This window comes from Varanus komodoensis, unplaced genomic scaffold, assembly GCF_004798865.1.
Source record: "Varanus komodoensis strain SLA01 unplaced genomic scaffold, ASM479886v1 scaffold5, whole genome shotgun sequence".
In the NCBI taxonomy this organism is placed as follows: Eukaryota; Metazoa; Chordata; class Lepidosauria; order Squamata; family Varanidae; genus Varanus; species Varanus komodoensis.
The window spans coordinates 16490538-16510198 of record NW_025336087.1 but is presented as its reverse complement, the minus strand read 5'-3'; the positions used below and the strand labels follow the sequence as shown (position 1 = coordinate 16510198).

Sequence of the window (19661 nt, the reverse complement as noted above, 5' to 3'; positions counted from 1 at the left end):
AGTATACAGCGTATTCTACTGTATCCCATGTTGACTCAGGCTATAAGAAGTCTGAATTTGTTGTTTAGACTAGCACAGAAGGAAGCCAATTTCTTTACTCTGGCTAAGGATGGCCTCTTTTTCCGTGTGGACTTATGGCACAGGAAATTTAAATCTTTCTGTAAATACAGAATGGTTACTCTTAAAATTAATAATTGACTACAGTGTTAACTCAGAAAAGTCTGTACTTGAAAATGTCACAGTATAAATGTTAATCTTGGTAACCAGAAAAGGCAAAACTGATCAATGAAAAACTACCTCTACCAAAACATGTTGGGTTGGTTCCAGGACCTGCCTTCTGTTGATGGAAGGAATCTGTTCATAGAAGGTGCCTCTGCCTGATTTTGGAGGATCCTTCCTTCCCTGCTCTGAACCACTGCTCATTCCATGGGCAGAACCAATTCCCCATCCTTCTCTGTAACGTTCTCAGTGGGGTGGAAAAGCTACTGGGGGGAAGGGAACAAGGAAGTCTCAGTTCTCCTGACCTGGATGCAAGCATCTAAACTGGGTTCCAACCCAAATTTGTAACCCCACCAGGCTCCTCAGACTACAAGTACTGATATGGAAAAAATACATATATTCAGAAGATATTTAGGAGAGGTGGTCATCAAATGTTTCTTGTGAATTTCATAAACTCTTCCATAGCTCTAAGCATTCTCCTGCTGATAATGCTGGGAAACTTAAATAGATGTCAGTACATGCAGCTGGTAACTTCAAGTTTATGAAGTTGCATGACTACAAGAAAAAAAACCTTTTCTTTTGTTTGGGTCTTCTGAAGCTAAAGACCTATGTTCTTCAATGTTCAATTTGGTAATGCTTTGGATGGGGCACATGAATATTTATGAGCCAAATCTTGGCTAAGTAGACCAATATTTATTTTGTAGTGAAAAGCAGATGTTCAAAATTGCTCTCCAGTTGTAGTTAACAGCACTTCACTGTCAGAGAGCCTCAGTTTATAAAAACAATACAGAATATCTCATTATTAACATGTGCTTAACAGCTGCAATTAGCAGCTCTCTTGTACAATAACCTGGGTGACAGGATATGTCAGGTGGACAATGACTGCTGATAAATCATTACATGTTACAAGTAAATAAGTAATACATATTGTTTGATTTCTCCATTTATATTCTCTGATGTTGAATAAACAACTTTAGCACAGTCTTAGGTGTAATACTGATGTGATTAATGTAATAAGCCATATCTTCAACAATAGCAATACCATTTTTTCAGAGAAGAGCTGCACAATTTGGCCATGAAGTATGAACTTACTAGAAAATGAAAGTTTTGGAATGATAGTGCAAACATAGCATGATTTGGTTCACTGTTTCAGATTAAATACTTACATTAGCAAGGTTAGCTTAAAAAAACCTATATTTACTTACATGAAAGTTAGGGCCAAATTAGATGTGACATGGCATGCATTTTTGCATTTCATGTGTGTGTTTTAAGTGTGCAAAAAGCAGCAGTTGTGAGCTGTGTAACTATAGATCACACTAGTTGGATAGTAAGACCTTAACCCTTTCCTCTTCTGCTTGGTTCTGATTAAAATTGCTGCATTGAAGCTTCTATTTGCATTGGAAGGAAATTCTGTTTCTATCAGGGTAGGGGAGGAAAAAGGTTCAAATTCCCTTTCCTCCTGCTGTAATCCCATCACTAGGGTGGGTTTTTGTTTCTTTGTTTTGTTTGTTTGTTTTTGGATCTTTAAAGTAGGACAGTAAAACACAAAATACATTTATGACATGATCTTATGAAGGCAGAAATAAGTCCCACAACAATTGTAAGACCTTTTCCTATCTAAGTGTGCAATAGGATTGCACCATTGTGAGATTTAAAACTCCTTGAGACAGGATTCGAGTGGGTACAAGCAGTTTATTCCATACAAAAGGCGTTTGCAAAGGCTGGCTCAATGCCTCAGTAGTCTGAGAAACAAAGAGCAATCTTTTACTGTTTACAAGAGACTTTATACATTTCTTTCCCCGATGCTCAACACTATCCCCACTTCGCCATTGGCTGGTTACTAAGAAGTCACAATCTTTCCCATCCGCCTACATCATACTACTCCTTAACATGTTCCCCCCTCCCGCTCATACATCCCATGTTCATGCTAATGAGCCTATTACCTATGAGAGGTGTGTCATTTACTATTCATAAACTTATTACGCTTGCGCAGTACCTTCTAAGAGGTCAACAGGCCGAAGTGGCCTTGAAAATTCTTACTTGACGCCAAAATGTTTCTTAAATCTAGTGGGGAGGATGAGATAATGAGAACAGGCCTTTATTCATTCTAAAAGATACAGATTTTACGCTTCTTATGAAAGAAAAGATCTCTTCACCCCCTCCTTTGGCTGCAAGGAACTCCGTGCCAGCCAGCTCTCACCTTTAACCTGCTCCCCTTGCACCTTTGCAGCGCTGCTACCCAATCTATTTTGAGCCTGGTTCCTTTGCTCTCTAGCCTCCCCTTTTGACCGATTGACCTAAAGATATCATCTTCACTGGGGCTGAGACCCCCATGATGATGAATACACGATGATGCATACCCTGTCTAAGGCCACCATTCATTTTGGCCAACAGACTTGGGTTAGCCTGCTTTGCAAGGTGGGAGCAGTGTGAGATGAGGCAATGGCCTAATGTCCAGTTCAGTCGTCTGCTTTGCCCTTTGAGGCGATTCTTCGAGATTTCGTTGTCTAGGCTTCACTCAACTTCTGGACTCAGCTGTACACTTGGCTTGTAGGATTTTGCTTCCTCGTGGATGATACAAAAAGCAAGGCAGAACACAGGAATCACAGTCTTTGTAGTTCCAGTTCATCTGGTGTTGGGAAAGTACAGCTCACAAAACAGGTGGATTAAAAAAAACTTTGCATTTCTTCACAGACTCTGGTTAACCATGTTAGCTTGGAGATGAAGTTGAAAAATCTTTGTCCCTTTTCAAGCCTGCCCCCCCCCCCCCGCCCACTAACATTAGGTTACTGTAAGGAAAACTCTCCTTAGCACCATCAATATTCCTTTCTTGTACAAAACACCCTCCATAGCTATCTTTCCTTGTAAAATTTGGAGCCTGATCAAAATACTTGGCAACATTGCAAAAAGGGAATAACCCACAACATTGAGACCACAACAGGTAGTCTCCTTGGGGTTTTTGAAAAGAACCCCTTCCACTGTGCACCCATGTGCACATGCACACACCCAACCAAACAGCCCCAGTTCCACCCATTACCCCTCTTCCTCTACTCTTTGTGTTGTGGCACAGCCACAAGATGGTATACCTAGAGTTCAGAATATATTCCCCTCAGCCTCCCACACAAAAACTCCTGGTAGTCAGCACAAACAATTAATGCATTCCCACAATACAGCTTTCTAGGTTTCCTTCCCTTAAAAAAAATTCCCCTCAGCCTCCCCATTGAGAGTGCTCAAGGATCCTTTGCTTTAACCCAATCCCTTCTCATACAGAATTTTTCCTGAGGCAATACAGGCTTTGAACACTCAAAGAATGTCTCACCTCAGGTGCAATACCTTATCGTCCCCCTTCCCCTCAACATTCAAACAGCCCAACATTTTCTTTTAGAGTTTTCTGGACACTCCAGATCCCATCCAGAAAACCAGTGCAAGCCTGCCCCCAACTCGTGGCTGGAAGCAGCACTGCCCCAACTTCCCAAAGTGCTTTGAACTCTGCACATGCTTAGAGGCTCTTGTGTGTGCGCTCCCTCTGCAGCACTCACAAAATGGTGGCACCTTCTGCCAGAGCACTCCCCTTTCTTGGCTGTGTGGATCCCACAGTCAAGTCCATAGTTTCCAGCACACATTTCCCTGAATTCAGCTGCCTAGTCCAAATCCAGAAAAAGCTGCAGTTGCTGTCCCTTAAATAATGGAGTGCTCTTCAGCAAATGAGGTACACCAACCCTCTTCCTTTTTTTTTTCTTTTGCTTTTTCCTTCTTTTCTTTACCCAAATGAAAAGGGTGTATCATGGCGCCCTGCAACAGCAGGGGTTTGAACTTGATGGCCTTTGTGGCCCCTTCCAACTCCTCCATTTTGTGCTTCCATGAAAAACTTTAGCAGTTTCATTCTTTACACGGTTTTTTTTTTTTAACCAAAACACTCAGTTGTTTATCTTTTGACTCGAAACTTGGTAACTCCCCCACCTGCCCCAAGTAAGGCAATTCAAACAGCATTTCATAGGGTGATCTCTCTTTACATGAATAATTGCCAATTGTTTAGGCAGAGCTAATTTTTACACTACTTGCATCGACTTCTACTGCACCAAAACTTTTCCTCTACTCATGATCAAACTCCTTTCCTGCCTAATTTTCCCAAAGGCATGTGCTAGCCCAAATACATCCCAATGCCACATCAGTTTTTAGAAATTAATCTACAAGAGCCTTAGCTCCAGAGACTCTACTTGCATGGAGTCTCTGGATTACTTGCCTAGCTAGTCCCTTAGATAGCCATTCTTAGCCATCAGACATTACCCATCTTCCAGAGTTTAGATTCTTCTCAGTTCCCAGTTCCTCCCTACAATTTCAGGGCTCACTTCAGAGCCCATAACTCACAAATTTGGGCTGACCAGGAGGAGGACAGTCTCCCACTATTCCTCACCTGGTTCCCTTTTATTTCTTTGTATCCATGATGCCTTTGCCCTTACTTTAGTTTCTAGATACACTAATTCCACTGTTACCGGACTGAGCCAGTCAACAGCTGGGGCAAACCCAGGTGGACCCCAGACCCAAGCCAAAGAGAGCCTGAGACAAGACTTAGAGCCAAAATCAGCGTTATTCTAGTGCACTATAGAATAAAGGGAGACAAAAGGGGACATTCAGCCCAAAGCAGTGTCTCAAAAGTTGCACCCCAGTACATGAGTTTTATACCCTAGGTAACCAATTAGGTCACCTAATACACATCTAATGCATCGATACATCAATGTATGCACCCTGTCCTGTGCTGGAGAAAGAGTCCTTTCTTCTGTCAAGGACCAGACATTTCCCATGTCTATTTCTTATCTGCTCGAGATTCACACAGGCTTGCCATGTTCTTACTCCCTGCATATTTGCAATGTTCATGGCAGCTAGAACCAGTTTCCACTGTCCCTTTGATTACTGTATTCGAGGTCAGGCCAGCGTGTTAGCTGTGGGTTACACAAAATTCATTTTGTTCTTATCCCCCCTCCCTTCTGGACAGTATAACTGTGGTGTTTTTACTATGTGGCCTTCCTCTGGCCTACTACTTTTGGGGTGTTTTGGGGTGCTGCAATTGGTAACACCACACAATCATGCGCTTACTCCAAGTCTCAACTGCCTCCTATCAAGAAATCTACAGGATTCACACCTCCTCCAGTAGTCAGAATCAAATCTAGTTGATTCATCAGTACAGCCTCATACTTAATAAGTCAGGAGTCAGTTAACCACTTTGCAGCCCTGATGGCTAACAGAGCTTGCACTGGGTGTGCCACTATTACCACCAAAGCTTCCCCCATAGCTAATTTCCTGGCTTCGTCCACCACTAGGGCTGTGGCTGCACAGGCTGTTTCCTCCATCCCTTTAATGCCAGCCCTCTTTTTGACTCCCCTTCCTCAGTAAATACTGCAGTAGCAAATAAAAAATGCTCCTGTTCACCATAGCCTCGTAAACTTTTCCTTTAGCTCCCTCTCCATAGGGCACCTGAGCCCTTCAAGAGGATATGTGCAGCATCATTTGCACATCATTCCAAGTTGAGTGATAAAACATAGAAAAAAAGTGAGTTAGAAAGGGGTCCTCCTCTGGTCATCTAGTCTGACCCCCTGTTTCGGTCAACTCTGTTCCTATAATCCACAACATGTGGTTGTCCAAACTTCTTCACTGATGGGCGTCAACCACCTCCCATGAAACCCATCCCATTTTCTGGGGATTCCTGACCCTCAGAGATTATCTTCTAACACTTAACCTGAAACCTAGAGTTTTGTTTTATTCGAATACATTCTGCCATTCTGGCATTAGTCCAATTAGTGCTTTGAAACAAACTTATCACCTTTCAGAATCCCCTGGAAAAACTAGGATTCTGATTCTTTTAATTATACAACTCAGAGATGGCAAATGGTTGTTAAACACACACAAAAAGATAAACACAACCCCAGGCAGAACCTGTCACAGTGGCATCTGCCCTTTCTTGCTGTTAAGTTATGGCCTGCTCACTTTTGAGTCCAATGCAATAAATTCTTGCAGGGAGAGGCATCATGCCCCCCCCCCCCTTTTTCTTTCCACAAAGTGTTCAATTTTCCTTCCAGGCCTCACAAGCACCAGCTGCCTGAGGTTTTAGACATAAATCACTATTGGTCCTCCTCCTTAGCTTCATCTCTACCTAACATCCAATGCCTTTTACCAAAAATCCCAGTCTGGCTAGGAGATCTCTCCCTGCCAAGTTACAAATTTGCCCCCACAGTACGAAATCACACAACAGTTTCACCATGCTCATGTTTTACCTTAGCAGGTTCGAATATTTTCACTTTTACCAGAATACCTCCCACTCCTTGAGTCATCAATTCCCCTTTTCCCCAATTGCATTCCATTTTGAATCATATTCATTGTGGAGCAGGTAGCTCCAGAGCCTACCATAAATACCATGTCTTTCCCAAATGGTTCCACTTTCGAATTTATCAAATGTTCCCAGTGGGTCCTCCTATGAGGAGACCCCTGACCTTCCTAATCTTTGTCATATTCATGAAAGAAATCAACCTCTCCTCTCCCCTCAGCTCAGGGCATTCTCATTTAAAGTACCCAACTTTTCCACATTGATAACATCCTGCACTTAATCCTTCATTCATTCGCCACACCTTAGGTGTGGGCTGAAATCCTCTTCCTCAACCTCATCCTCTACCTGACTTATTCCCATTTCCTCTATTGCCACTACATTCCATCCTTTGAGTCCATTTTTCCTCATCCTCTCTCCTTGCATACACTTTCTGTGCCTCTCTCAACAAATCTTCCAACGTCCTTGCTTCTCTTCCATCTAACACCTGCAACTTCTGTTCTGCCTAATATTCTCCCCTGCCTTCCCTGCAAACTGACACTTCAGCAATATCTATCTGATGGGCTGGATTCCTGAATCCAGTTGCCCAATTTTTATTTTTTTCATCTGTTGCTTCAGTCTCTCCAGCCACTCAGATGGAGTATCATCTTTCTTTTATTCCAAAGTCTGACGTACATTAAGAGACTGAGGTACTGCTTCTTTGATTCCCTAGATCATATACTCTAATAATTCCCAACTCTTCCTTCTAGAAAACAGCACAGAGCATCTCCTGCTCTGTTGAGATTTTCTCTATTCCAAACATTTCTAGCTGCCTGTTGGATCAAACTCAATTCTTCACCAGAAAACAAAATACAAGCAAGCAAGCAAGCAGGCAGGCAGACAGACAGACAAACAAACAAACAAAAATAGCTTGTAGTTCCTGCCTAAAAGGTTTCACCTCTCCTGCAGTCCGAGGGGACTCCACAAACCCAAATCCTCCCATTGCCAAAGTACCTGCCCAAAAGGGGCCATAATATAATTTTGCTGTCCTCATGCTTTAGGACCAATCAGCAAAATCTCCCCCTGTAAGCCATGGCTAAGGTTTTTTTGTAAGGTGAGATTTCCATCCTTGTTCCATTTATAATCTGGTTCCTGCAGGATATAGGTTGGCCAGACCTTTCTGCAGTACTTAATCATTTGAGTCTTGTTTAAAAAAAACATGTCCAATTAATCCGATAGGGTTTATCCCACTCTTTTAATAAAAATCCTAATGGGGAGTATACCGGTATTTCTTGTTGGGATTTAATCTCTTTAGTGGGCTTTGTATTTCTAGAACCTATCCTTCCTTACTCTATCTTCTATTAGTTATGTCCCGCAATCACTCTCCATTTGCTCGGTACCGTTTCAGCCGCTCACCTCGCAGGGACATGGAACCACGTACTAGGTCCTCCACTCTCACGCGTCCGTTTGAACTTTTCTTTCACACTCCGGGACCTCACACTCACACACTTATTACAACACAATTATTACATATTTTTACCAGCGGTTTTATTTTCCTAGGCTTAGGAACTGATCACTCAGCAGTTCCTGTTTACCTGGTGAGACTACTCCCAACCCGATCACACAGCGTGTCGGTTAACTCACCCTTAGGACACCGCACCAGTGGGACAATTATGACTCTCCGTGGTCTTTTACCACATCTGGCCGGACTGTCCTCTTGATCTCCCAGTGAGACTAATACCGACCCGATCACACAGCATTTCGGTTAACTCACCTGGGCCTGTGCACAGAGTTGCCTGGTCGAAATCTCTTCAAACCTTGGTTCTAACCGCAGTTTCTGAGTTGTAGCCACCCGGATCCTTGTCCCTATTTTGTTCAGCTCAGGCAGTCGACGGAGGACCCAATGACAGACTCACCACCGGCCGCCAAACTCGGCGGGGCGCCTCCGGATCATTCCTTCTTGCCTCCTCCGAAAGATGCCATGAGCCCCACGTTGGGCACCAATTGTGAGATTTACAACTCCTTGAGACAGGATTCGAGTGGGTACAAGCAGTTTATTCCATACAAAAGGCGTTTGCAAAGGCTGGCTCAATGCCTCAGTAGTCTGAGAAACAAAGAGCAATCTTTTACTGTTTACAAGAGACTTTATACATTTCTTTCCCCGATGCTCAACACTATCCCCACTTCGCCATTGGCTGGTTACTAAGAAGTCACAATCTTCCCCATCCGCCTACATCATACTACTCCTTAACATGTTCCCCCCTCCCGCTCATACATCCCATGTTCATGCTAATGAGCCTATTACCTATGAGAGGTGTGTCATTTACTATTCATAAACTTATTACGCTTGCGCAGTACCTTCTAAGAGGTCAACAGGCCAAAGTGGCCTTGAAAATTCTTACTTGACGCCAAAATGTTTCTTAAATCTAGTGGGGAGGTTGAGATAATGAGAACAGGCCTTTATTCATTCTAAAAAATACAGATTCTACGCTTCTTAAGAAATAACAGTCCTTCACTCATATTTTAAAAGATACAGACTTTACCCTTCCCACAACCATTAATATCAAATCTGATTTGGTTCGAAACCTCATTGAGTTCAATGCTGCTTACCACCAAGTAGCGTATTTAGGATTACAGCCCCTTTGACACTTGCTCCACAAGGCTGTTACCCAGACTGTAATGCTTTTCCAGCACAGCTGCTTCTTCTTTAATATGAAGAATATTATTCTTTAATATGCCCTGCTTCTTACATGGCAATCCCTCCTCCTACAGCAGAGAGTTTAGTTGATACCAAAGGCCTTGTGCACAGCTCGATATCAAGGCTTCCAATTATTTTTAAGTCTTGCAGACAACTATTTCCCAAGGTGATCCCATGATCCAGTCCCAGCATACCTCCATGCCCCCACCCCCTAGTTCTTGCATTGGAAAAGATCTACCATGGACATTTCTGCAGAGGAGAAGATTGAGTGAATTTTATGACCCTTGGTTAGCTTCCCAAGATCAACAAGATTGCAGCTGAATTCATCTACTAAAATAAAAATACTATAAACATTTCATCTTCACTTGTAAAACTGGAAAGACTGTCTTGCTGTTTATTCATTGGTGTATTTAAAGAGAAATTTAAAACATCATGATTGCTTAAGTTGCAAATATTGTGCATGTAAATGATGGTGAGCTACTGTGATCCAGATTCATGAGTGTACATTTACAGTTTTATATGGCTGAGATCAGTCATGCATCAAAGTTGTGAAATGCTGAAAAGTAAGGTATTCAGAAGTTGCATAATTGGAGGTGAGTGCTCAAAGAAGCTCAGCACTTGAATGGCCATTTTAGCATTTCTTCTAGGCCTAACCCTGGAAATCTTGTATATGAAAGTTATACACATTTTTGTCATATTTATTTAATGTGCATGTTTGAAACCATAGAGATGTTAATGTGTAGAGAGGAAAGACACTGTCTTGAAATACCTAATTTTAGTTTTATAATCCCTTATGTTTTTACTGCCTTCTATCGCTATTTCTGAACTGCTGACTTATTTTTTTCATACCTATGCTGTTGAACTTAAATTTATTATGTCTGTTATCCACCATGGTCCTACTTTAGCTGTAAAATTCCAAAATGCAACCCAAACTAAGTTATATTTCTGGATCCTGTCAAATTTGGGTACTCCAGTTGCTATTGACTGATGAAACAAAGAGAAGTTTGAAGGGGTAACCCTCACTAGAAAAACAGCACTGGATAGAAGGTTATTTTCTTTATATAAGATGAAATGGGCTCCAGTCCATGATAACTTATGCCTTATCCAAGTTGTTAATCTTTAAGGTGCCACCAGACTCTGCTATTCTAACTTTTCATTTCTGTTATGTTACTAGATAAGAAAGTGAGTATGCTTCATAGTGTTCAATAGCATATAGCCAAACCATGTAGAATGGAGCTGCCCAACTCTGGGACACTGCTGCATTAACTTTCCACTTAACTTTTCCTGCCATGTATGTGAAGAGCTAATGTGTTAAATGGAGGATGCACTGAGCCTGCTGGTTTTACTGTTGCTTTGTGGTGTGGTACATTTAATACCTGCTCTCTTGTATCCTGTAAAGCAAAACTAAAGGATAGCACGTTTGCTAACCCTGTCTAAACACACACAGGATTGTGTTTAGTGCCCTTAGCGTTTGTTTTGTGCTGTTTATCACTTCAGATGCCACATTCTTGGCACAGGATGTGAGATACACATTTTGTAAATGAACAAATACTCATAGCACTAATATTAACTGCCTTCAGTTAACGGGTAGGTTTTTTATATTAAATGGTTGAGTCTAAGACATATACTCTAATTTTAATTGGTACTGAATTTTCAGTTGGAAAAGAAATAGTGTGTGTGCGCGGAGCATTTTCCACTGAATTGCTGCAAACCTGTTTGTTTGGGAAAGAAGCCAGTTTGGTTTTACCCCTGGAAATGAACTGTGTTGTTGTATTATATTTAAAAATGTAAGCACAAAATTTTAACAGTTACTGTGTAAATATTAAGACCTTCTGTACAGCTTAGAACTGAGGCACAGTTTTGGTTAAAATGTGTCTTTTAACTCTGATGACCTTAGTAATAGTCAAAACTGTCTGGATAGTTTACAACACATAAAATGCAATATAAAATACAAACAACAATAAAAACTGCTTACAAAATTTGAAAATCACATTTAAAAGGCTATAGGTATTTAAAAGACCATACAAATTAGACCAATAGATTTGCTTAAGCAGCTAACATAAGCTCAATAGGATAGTAAATTAATAAAATGTCCAGTGGTAGAGGATAGTCTTAATATATCTTTAATATCTTTTGGCACCAAAAAGTTATTAGAATTGGTGCCAGGTAGGCCTCTTCTTCACTTGAAGCAACCACTGAAAAGGCCTTTTCTTGCTACCACCAATGGAAGCTCCCTTGGAGGTAGCAGTGGGAGGCAGGCCCCAGACCTTGATCAAACTGTTCTGGTAGATTGCACTTGGGAGAGGTGTTTGGTAAGATATTGTGGTTCCAGTTCATGCAAGGCTTTACAGGTAAAAACCAGCATATTTACAGGGAGCAATAGGCAGCCCCTGCAGTTGACTAACACTGACCTTATATGTTCAGACCATCTAGTCCCTGGCTCCCACAGTTTGAACAAGCTACAGCTTCTGAACAGTCTTCACAGACAGTCCAATGAAGAGTGCATTGCAGTTAATTTAGTTTAGAGATTACCAGTGCATGGATTATTGAAACCTGGCTATCCCTGTCCAGATAGGGTACACCTGGACACCAACTGAGAGCCCATATCCTGGCAACAGTCACCTGATAACAGATTCCTGGACCTGTTTCTCCTTTTCACCATTGCAGCCCGCTTGTTCAACTGACTTTCACTCAGACAGCAGATGTGGTGGAAAGGAGCAGCAGTAGATACCACTCAAGCAAACAAGCAGTAGATAGTACTGCCTACTTACTCACTGGCTCTCTGCCTGTAAAGCAAGCAAGCAAGCAAGAGAAAAAGGAGCCAAAGCAGCTAATGCAAATGGTACTGAGAAGGCAGGCTTACTGAGAGAGGAACCTGGAACTTGCATTGATTTGTTTTAGTATGGAAACTATAAAAGCATAAAAAGGGCTCTTCTGAATCATGTCAAAGCTCCATCTAATCTGAAACCTTGTATCCAAATGTAGTTCATCTGTTCCTCCCCAAATCCAAAAGCAGGGCAAGAATACAACACCCCAAATCCATTGTTTGCCCTCAGCAAAGCAGAAGCTGCTTTGTGTGAGAAGAAGGCTTCTGCATGGGCAGATGGTGCAATCTGATTTTTGAAGATCGTCCTACGCACACACAGTATAGCTCAATCCAGGCAGCAGGTTGTCCTGATTCTCTGGCCCATCGGGTTTAAAATCCTAATCCCCATTATTTGAAGGCTGTTTCCCCTGCAAATAAGCCATGTTACTGGGTTTTGTTGACATTATAAACCAAACCCAGGTGCATAATTAGTGAATTAGTGAAACAGAGATTAAACCAACCACTGTGACTTAAACAAGCTTGTTCAGATCAAGCAAACTGGCTTTCTGTGTAGAATTTGCAGCTGGATGGAGGGGCTGCTGTGGGATGGAGTAGGCAAGAAAGTCTCCTTCCAGCAGTGCGATTGATTCAGCATAAATCTGAATCCAATAATAGCAAGGTAGTAAACAAAACATACAGCAACAAAAATATATCACAAATGTAATATTATAAAAGCATACAACATTACATTAAAAACAGATCAGAAACATAAAAACAGAACAGACAAGGCTCAAACCAAAAGGTGTAAGTTTCATGTAGCTGTCAGTGCTAGTAATCACTGATATATTTCTTGCTCTGTGAATATCACTCACAGCTCAATCGTATGCATTCTTATTCAGAAGTAAGTCCTGTTGAGTTCATTGGGGCTTGTGGCAAGGTAAGTTGCAATAGGATTGCAGCCATAAAAATACAACTGAATTTAAATGTCATACTTTATTGGTATTAATTAATGCCCACACCAAAGAAGAGGTTTGTCCAGTTCTCAAACTATATTTGTGTTTAAGCTGAGTAGACCAAGTCCTAGTTGTTTTCCTTGCTCTTCTCAGCACTTCCTAGGTTATTTGGTGCAGATGTGCTTCTAGTGTAATGATCAGAACCAAACCATGAGGGTGATATTAATAATCATTGAAAATACTGAGAAAAGAGTACAGAATGGGGAGCATTCTATGGGGAAAGGTTGTGATTCTGTCTGTTACAAAGGGCTGCTGTCTGAGGAGACTAGTCATGCAAAATTCTCAGACTAAATAGCTGACTTGCTGACAGCCTCTACTGCAGACATAAAATTTAACAGATTGCTATTTTGGCATTACATACAAATAACCTCCCTCTTTCCTCTGCCATCAAATGTTCCTTCCCTCTCTTCCAACTAAATGCATGTGTATGCACAACACAATTTTGCAAATGTATTTAAATGTATTACTCTTGCATTCTTTTAGGCATTGTCTTTCCTTACTTTCCACGACTGGGTCGCTACAACTTAAACTTCTATGATGCACAGCAAGCCTGCCTGGACCAGGATGCGGTTATAGCTTCATTTGACCAGCTGTATGAAGCATGGAGATCAGGTCTAGACTGGTGCAATGCAGGCTGGCTCAGTGATGGGTCTGTCCAATATCCCATCACAAAACCCAGGGAGCCTTGTGGTGGGAAGAACATGGTGCCTGGAGTCCGGAATTATGGCTTCTCAAATAAAGATCAAAGCAGATACGATGTCTTCTGTTTTACATCCCATTTTAATGGTAAGGAATTCTTACTTTTTAAAAGGATCTGTAGGTGCTTGCTGGTGGGGGTGGGGGGATAACAATTCAATGCTATTTGTTACTTATTTAGGAAAGAATCATAGTTCAGAGCACTTGCTTTTCATGCTGAAGATCCTAAGTTTAAGTGACTCCCATTAAAAGAAGCAGGAAGCAGGTGATGAGAGATACCTGATGCTGAAGAACTGCTGCCCATCAGAGTATACAGTACTGTGTAGAAAAAAAAATAGTCTGACCTGCTATAAGGCAGCTTCATGTGTAGCTTATTTAAAAGAAAATTTTTCAACCAAAACTACTGCAGGAAGCTGTTACTAGATTTATAAACGCAATTAATGAATGAGATATAAAGCAAAGCAAAACACAACTTACATAAAAAGATTAAAATAGCATAATTAAAGCTTAGGGAAAGGGAGTATATAAATAATTTCTGAACTGCCTCCCATTGAAAGCTTGTGTTAACAAAGACCTAGAAAATGGAGTGCAGAAAACAGGTGTCTCTGGAGCAGCATTCCACATTTTGAATGCCACCACAATAAAAGTCCCTGCCTGTTGTTGCCTGTGAGGAGGACCTCAGCATACAGGCAGATTCATATGGGAGAAGATGGTCTTTCGGATAGTTCTTTAGTTACAATCAGCAGAAAAGTTGCCACCACTTTAACTCTTGTTGCTATCCTCCAACTTTCCATCAGATCATTTCAGAGAGAATTTTTCTGTAATAAGAGCTAACCCCACACAATGGAATATACTCGTAGAACTACTTCCATTGAACACTTACATTTCTAGTAGTACATAGTAGTGGGTGATGGGGTAGAGCAGCCTGCAAATGCTCTTGGCTGTATCCTCTGAAGTCATTCCTCTTTAGGATGGTTGTTTACAAATTTGCACAGCAAGGGGAAGTGCATCTTCAGAAAAAGAGAACAGAAGACACTGATTTACATAGTTCCCAAGTACTGAATTATAAGTATGGATGCACATTTTAAAATGTTCATTATAATTTATACAGAAATACAGTACATCTCATCATAATATGTAAGACTTGCCAAGCATGGCTTACTCAGTCCACTCTCCAGGTGCAGTTGATGGGCAACTTCAAGGCTCAGCTGTTCCTCCTTCGTTGAGACCTTCAAACAGAGGACAGTCCTCTAGCACCTTCTATCTTCTAGAACATAGCAGATAGTTTTCTGTAAAAGAGATTATCAGATGGGAAGGGAAAGCACATATAGGAAAGAATAACAAACAAAAAAACCCAATCTCAGCCCCTGATTTCTGAAACATGTAGGGCAATTATCATCATCATCATCATCACTTCTACTACTACTACACTGGGACTTTTTAGACTTTTTCCCCACATCCCTTTCTATAGTGGACACATGGTTACCCTGATTGCAGCACAACTGAGAAGTAGGTTGACCCCAGTGCTGATCAGAATTCTGGGGTGAGGCCACAAAAGAGAAAGCAACAAGCAGAATGAAATAATACCATGCCATCAATTAAGTGAACTGCTGTGATTCCTGAAAATCAGTGCTCTATACAAGACAGAAAGTTAAGACAGATTTATCTGTTAAGCAACAACTTGGACTGTTTTCTGTGACTCAGATGTGGGCCTCTCACATGCATTTTAACTTGTATGCGTGTTGCAAAGCACACTAAGAGATGCTTCCATTCTTTGCTTATGTGTACTCCAGGCATTATTCACAATGAAATTTATTTGCCTTAAAACATGCAAAAATAAACATTTCTTTTGCTTTGGGCAGTCTTGAGTTTGCAATTCCAAAACAGAGAGGTTTTAAAATATTGTGCAAATGTTTACCCGAACCAGATAAATTGTTCCGTAAGTGTTTGGTTAAATTTATTCAGATAAATCATATGACATTTAAGAAGTTTTGTACAAATTGTGGAAAGGGAATAAATAAACACCATCAGATCCAGAAAGGCTCTCCAGCCTTCAGCTAATTATCATGAAAATTGGATTGTCTCATGTGCATTGTATGTTCACGCACATGTGTTATGTAATAAAATGCTAACTTAGCATCGCAATTTTTTTAATTGACCCATTTCCCAGACTATTTATCTCTGAAAAGCAGCAAACAATGATACCCATGACGGAAAGCCTACTAAGTACAGCAGCACTTCTAAGTTTGTACAAGGGATGTATGGACTTTATGGAGTCCATTCCATCTGGATTTTATGAATCATCTGGTCTGCTTTGTGGATTGCCAGATGCCTAGCTGAGCTGACAGAAGTGGACCTGGATGAAATACGAAGCCCCCCCCAACCTTATCAACATTTACACCAAGGTCAACTTATCTGGGGCAGCTGATAATTCCATTGCTGCCCTGGCAATCATGTGACAGTCCCATAATATCAAATGCAGAATGCACTCTTGACTTGATTTTTTTTCAACCAGCCATAGAGAAGGAGATTCTCCTGACTGGATGAATGGTGTTAAGCCTGTTTTGGAAATATTGCATTCCCCCTAAAGAAGCAGGTTCATAGCTAGGTGGTTCTTCTGAATCTGTCGCCATCTTTTGAGGTTCAGTGGTGTGGAGAGCCTTCTACCAACTTCAGCTAATTGCCCAGCTATGCTCTTATCTGGACAAGGATAAACTGGTTTCATCAATCTGTGCTCTGGTAACATCCAGGTTAGATTATTGCACTATGCTCTATTTTGTTCTGCTTTCAAATATGGTACAGAGACTGCAGCTTTGTAAAATGTTGTAGCCACATTAACAACAGGGATCAGAAGTTCTGAGCATACAATACCAACTCTGTCCTATGTGTACTAGTCGCCCTTATATTTCCAAGTCAAATTTAAGGTGCACTGTTAATCTCTAAAGCCTTATATACCATATGATTAACACTTAAGCCCACCTCTAGTGTTTCTTCTGAAGAAGTTTAGAGCATGGCAGCAAGGAATAGGGCTTTCCGATTGGACTCAGTTTATGGACATTGTCATCTTTTGAGTGCCAGGTCAAGGCTTGCTTCTGTTCCCATGCATTTGATTGCACATAATGGGCTCTTTTAATGTACCAGATGAGCTGAGTTGAGTCACTGATGTCATATTTGTTTTATTGGGTAGTTGTACTTTAGTACAATAAAGAACATCTTTTAGCTCCTCTAAATCGTGTATGTTTTAATGTTGCTGTAAGTTACTTTGATTCTTTTTTAAATTCTTTTTTTCAGGAAGTCATCTAAGAAATTTTAAAATTGTAATAAATAATAAAGGCTTGCCACTAGGAATAAATACAAGCCCACACAGTCTCAAAAGGCAATGCAATATGACAATTAATAAGAATCATTACTGACAATGCTTCTATCTCCCACTTTCTCCCTATCCCTCAAACACACAGTTTTTCACCCTCAGTAAAAGGACTTATCTTAGGCAAAAACAATTATACAATGACAGTTAACAGAGGAGAGCAAAAATGTAATAATCCTTTTTTAAGGACTTTTAACTTATAATTATACAATAGCCATTCCTTTAATAAATTATGATTCAGTGAAATGTTTGGTTTGTATTTTGCTCATCTTTCATTCCCTTGATATTATTTTCTCTGCTTTTCATCAGGCCGTTTTTATTATCTAATACACCCAACCAAGCTGACCTATGATGAAGCAGTGCAAGCCTGCCTTAAAGATGGTGCACAGATTGCTAAAGTAGGCCAAATATTTGCAGCCTGGAAACTCCTGGGATACGACCGCTGTGATGCTGGCTGGCTGGCTGATGGCAGTGTCCGGTACCCCATCTCCAAGCCAAGGAAACGCTGTAGTCCTAATGAAGCAGCTGTACGCTTCGTGGGCTTTCCAGATAAAAAGCACAAGCTCTATGGTGTCTACTGCTTCAGGTCATACCAGTGAATGTACCTAGAGCACAACAATGTCCAATCCATAAAGAACATGTGAAGGATTTTGTTTCAGTATGAACTCATGCAAGTTACCAAAACTGTGATAAATCTTTTTTACTTACTGTAAAGAGTCATTTTCATAAACCCAACCCATTAATTTGTTTTGGTTATTTTTTTTAAAAAATGCCATTCGTAGATATTTTAAATTAATATAATTTAAAGGAAGCTCTAGGTAAGGAAGTGTTTGAAATGTAACTGTTTAAGCTACATCACTCCAACAAAGCATATTTTTCATGAATGGGGCATGCAATAGCTTGATGATTGCTAGGATTAAGTTAAGGAATGTAAGGATACTCAAAGCAGAAACCTTCTCAAGATAAAGTTTACATAATTGCATCACTTTAAAACAGACCATAGAATAATGACTGAGGTATGCAGGTCTGAATTTCATTGATCTTTTCTTAACTACTATTCCATGTGGTTTCTGAGCAGTTAAAAACAAAGATGTGAACATAACTTAAAGCAACAGTGTTTTATGAAGTTGGTCATATGAGAATTGTTTCACTGTTTAAAATGATGCCTTTCAGCAAAATCTGCTCAATAATCCCATAACATTCCAACAAGCACAGTAAATATTCTGAACATCATTCCTGGTTTTATTATGTATGCAGTAGAAATGTGTGTATGAATAATTAAAGAGTGGACCCTAGTTTCTTCTTCATACAAGCTAAATATGCCTGAGATGTTTTGCATTACTCTGAGTAACTTTATGGGGGTGTTCTTTGTTTTGTTTTAAATTCTAAAGGCCATTTTGCTAAGCAGCATTTAGCATCTACTCAGGGCAGTTATCTATATTTGAACTGCTGGACAGAAACACACAAAATGTATTAAATATAGCAGCTTGTTTCATGATAGCTTTTAAAATATTATTGTCTTTATAAATGAAACATTTAAATATTTAATATTTCTTTCTTAGTTACACATGTGAGAAATAAACACCTGTATCTTGAAGGATATGATTAAATCCTTAGATACCAACTAAGGAAGGGGGCGTATTTCTGTATTCTGTGCCCTGTTTCAGTGCTCCCTGTATACTCCAATTTGCACATGACTCTCTTACGTGAGTTTTCCCATTCCTTTTCATGGAGGCAACACAGTTCCATATAGACATCCTTTTGTGCCTGTGAAGCTGTCCCTTCACTGAAGTGAGTGAGGAAACCCTTGTGAGCAAAGGTGCACTTTGCATATCAAAGTTCCCATATCCACAAGCAATCACTGTATCAGAAAAATAGGATCAACTACACCAACATTCTTAATTGTGATTCCGTGATTGCCTGCTCTTGGGATTATGGGGCATACCCTAAATTGTCAGCAGTACTGTGATGGCACAATTCTGTATAAATACTGTCTATGTATGATATCCCTAATAGAAAATAAAAAGGAATATATTCAACATAGTGGATGAAGCTGCCTAGAAGACTTGAGGTCCAGATCCAAGAAAGAATTAACTATGACTAAGTCCTATAGAAACTATTCTCAGACGTTAATCACGAATAAGGCCTGTTGTGACTTAAAATACAATCCTATGCACACCTACTAAAAGGTAAGTACCACTGAGTTCAATGGGACTTACTTCTGGAAAAAGAGTCTAGGATTTCAGTCTTAATCATGACATACCTGGACTGGAACAACTACATCCCATTTTCAATAAAAACATCAATTTCATTCTTCTTTCTGGAATACAGTTTTGCATGTGAGAAAACATAATACTATGCTATGTTACAATGCTATGATACACATAGCATTTCCTCTACTTCTTGAGAGATACATAGCTAATTGATAATGATCTGACTGCTTTCATAGAAAAGTGTTGGAATGGGACAGGATACTGATGCAGGACTGAGAAGTGTTCCAAGCGTGCACAGACATGCAATAGCCACAGAACACGAAGTAATGGTAGGTGCCTCTGTTAATACCCCTG

At 40.4% G+C, this 19661-nt stretch overlaps 1 protein-coding gene across 1 annotated transcript in view; it reads left to right on the top strand.

The window, feature by feature from the left end:
* HAPLN1 (hyaluronan and proteoglycan link protein 1) overlaps window positions 1-17693 on the top strand; it is a 35732-nt gene extending 18039 nt beyond the window's left edge. The window contains exons 3-4 of the mRNA XM_044446505.1: window positions 13515-13817; window positions 17404-17693. Of these exons, the coding sequence (XP_044302440.1) occupies window positions 13515-13817; window positions 17404-17693 (593 nt within the window). The remainder of the gene's footprint in view (window positions 1-13514; window positions 13818-17403) is intronic.
* Window positions 17694-19661: the final 1968 nt, after the last annotated feature.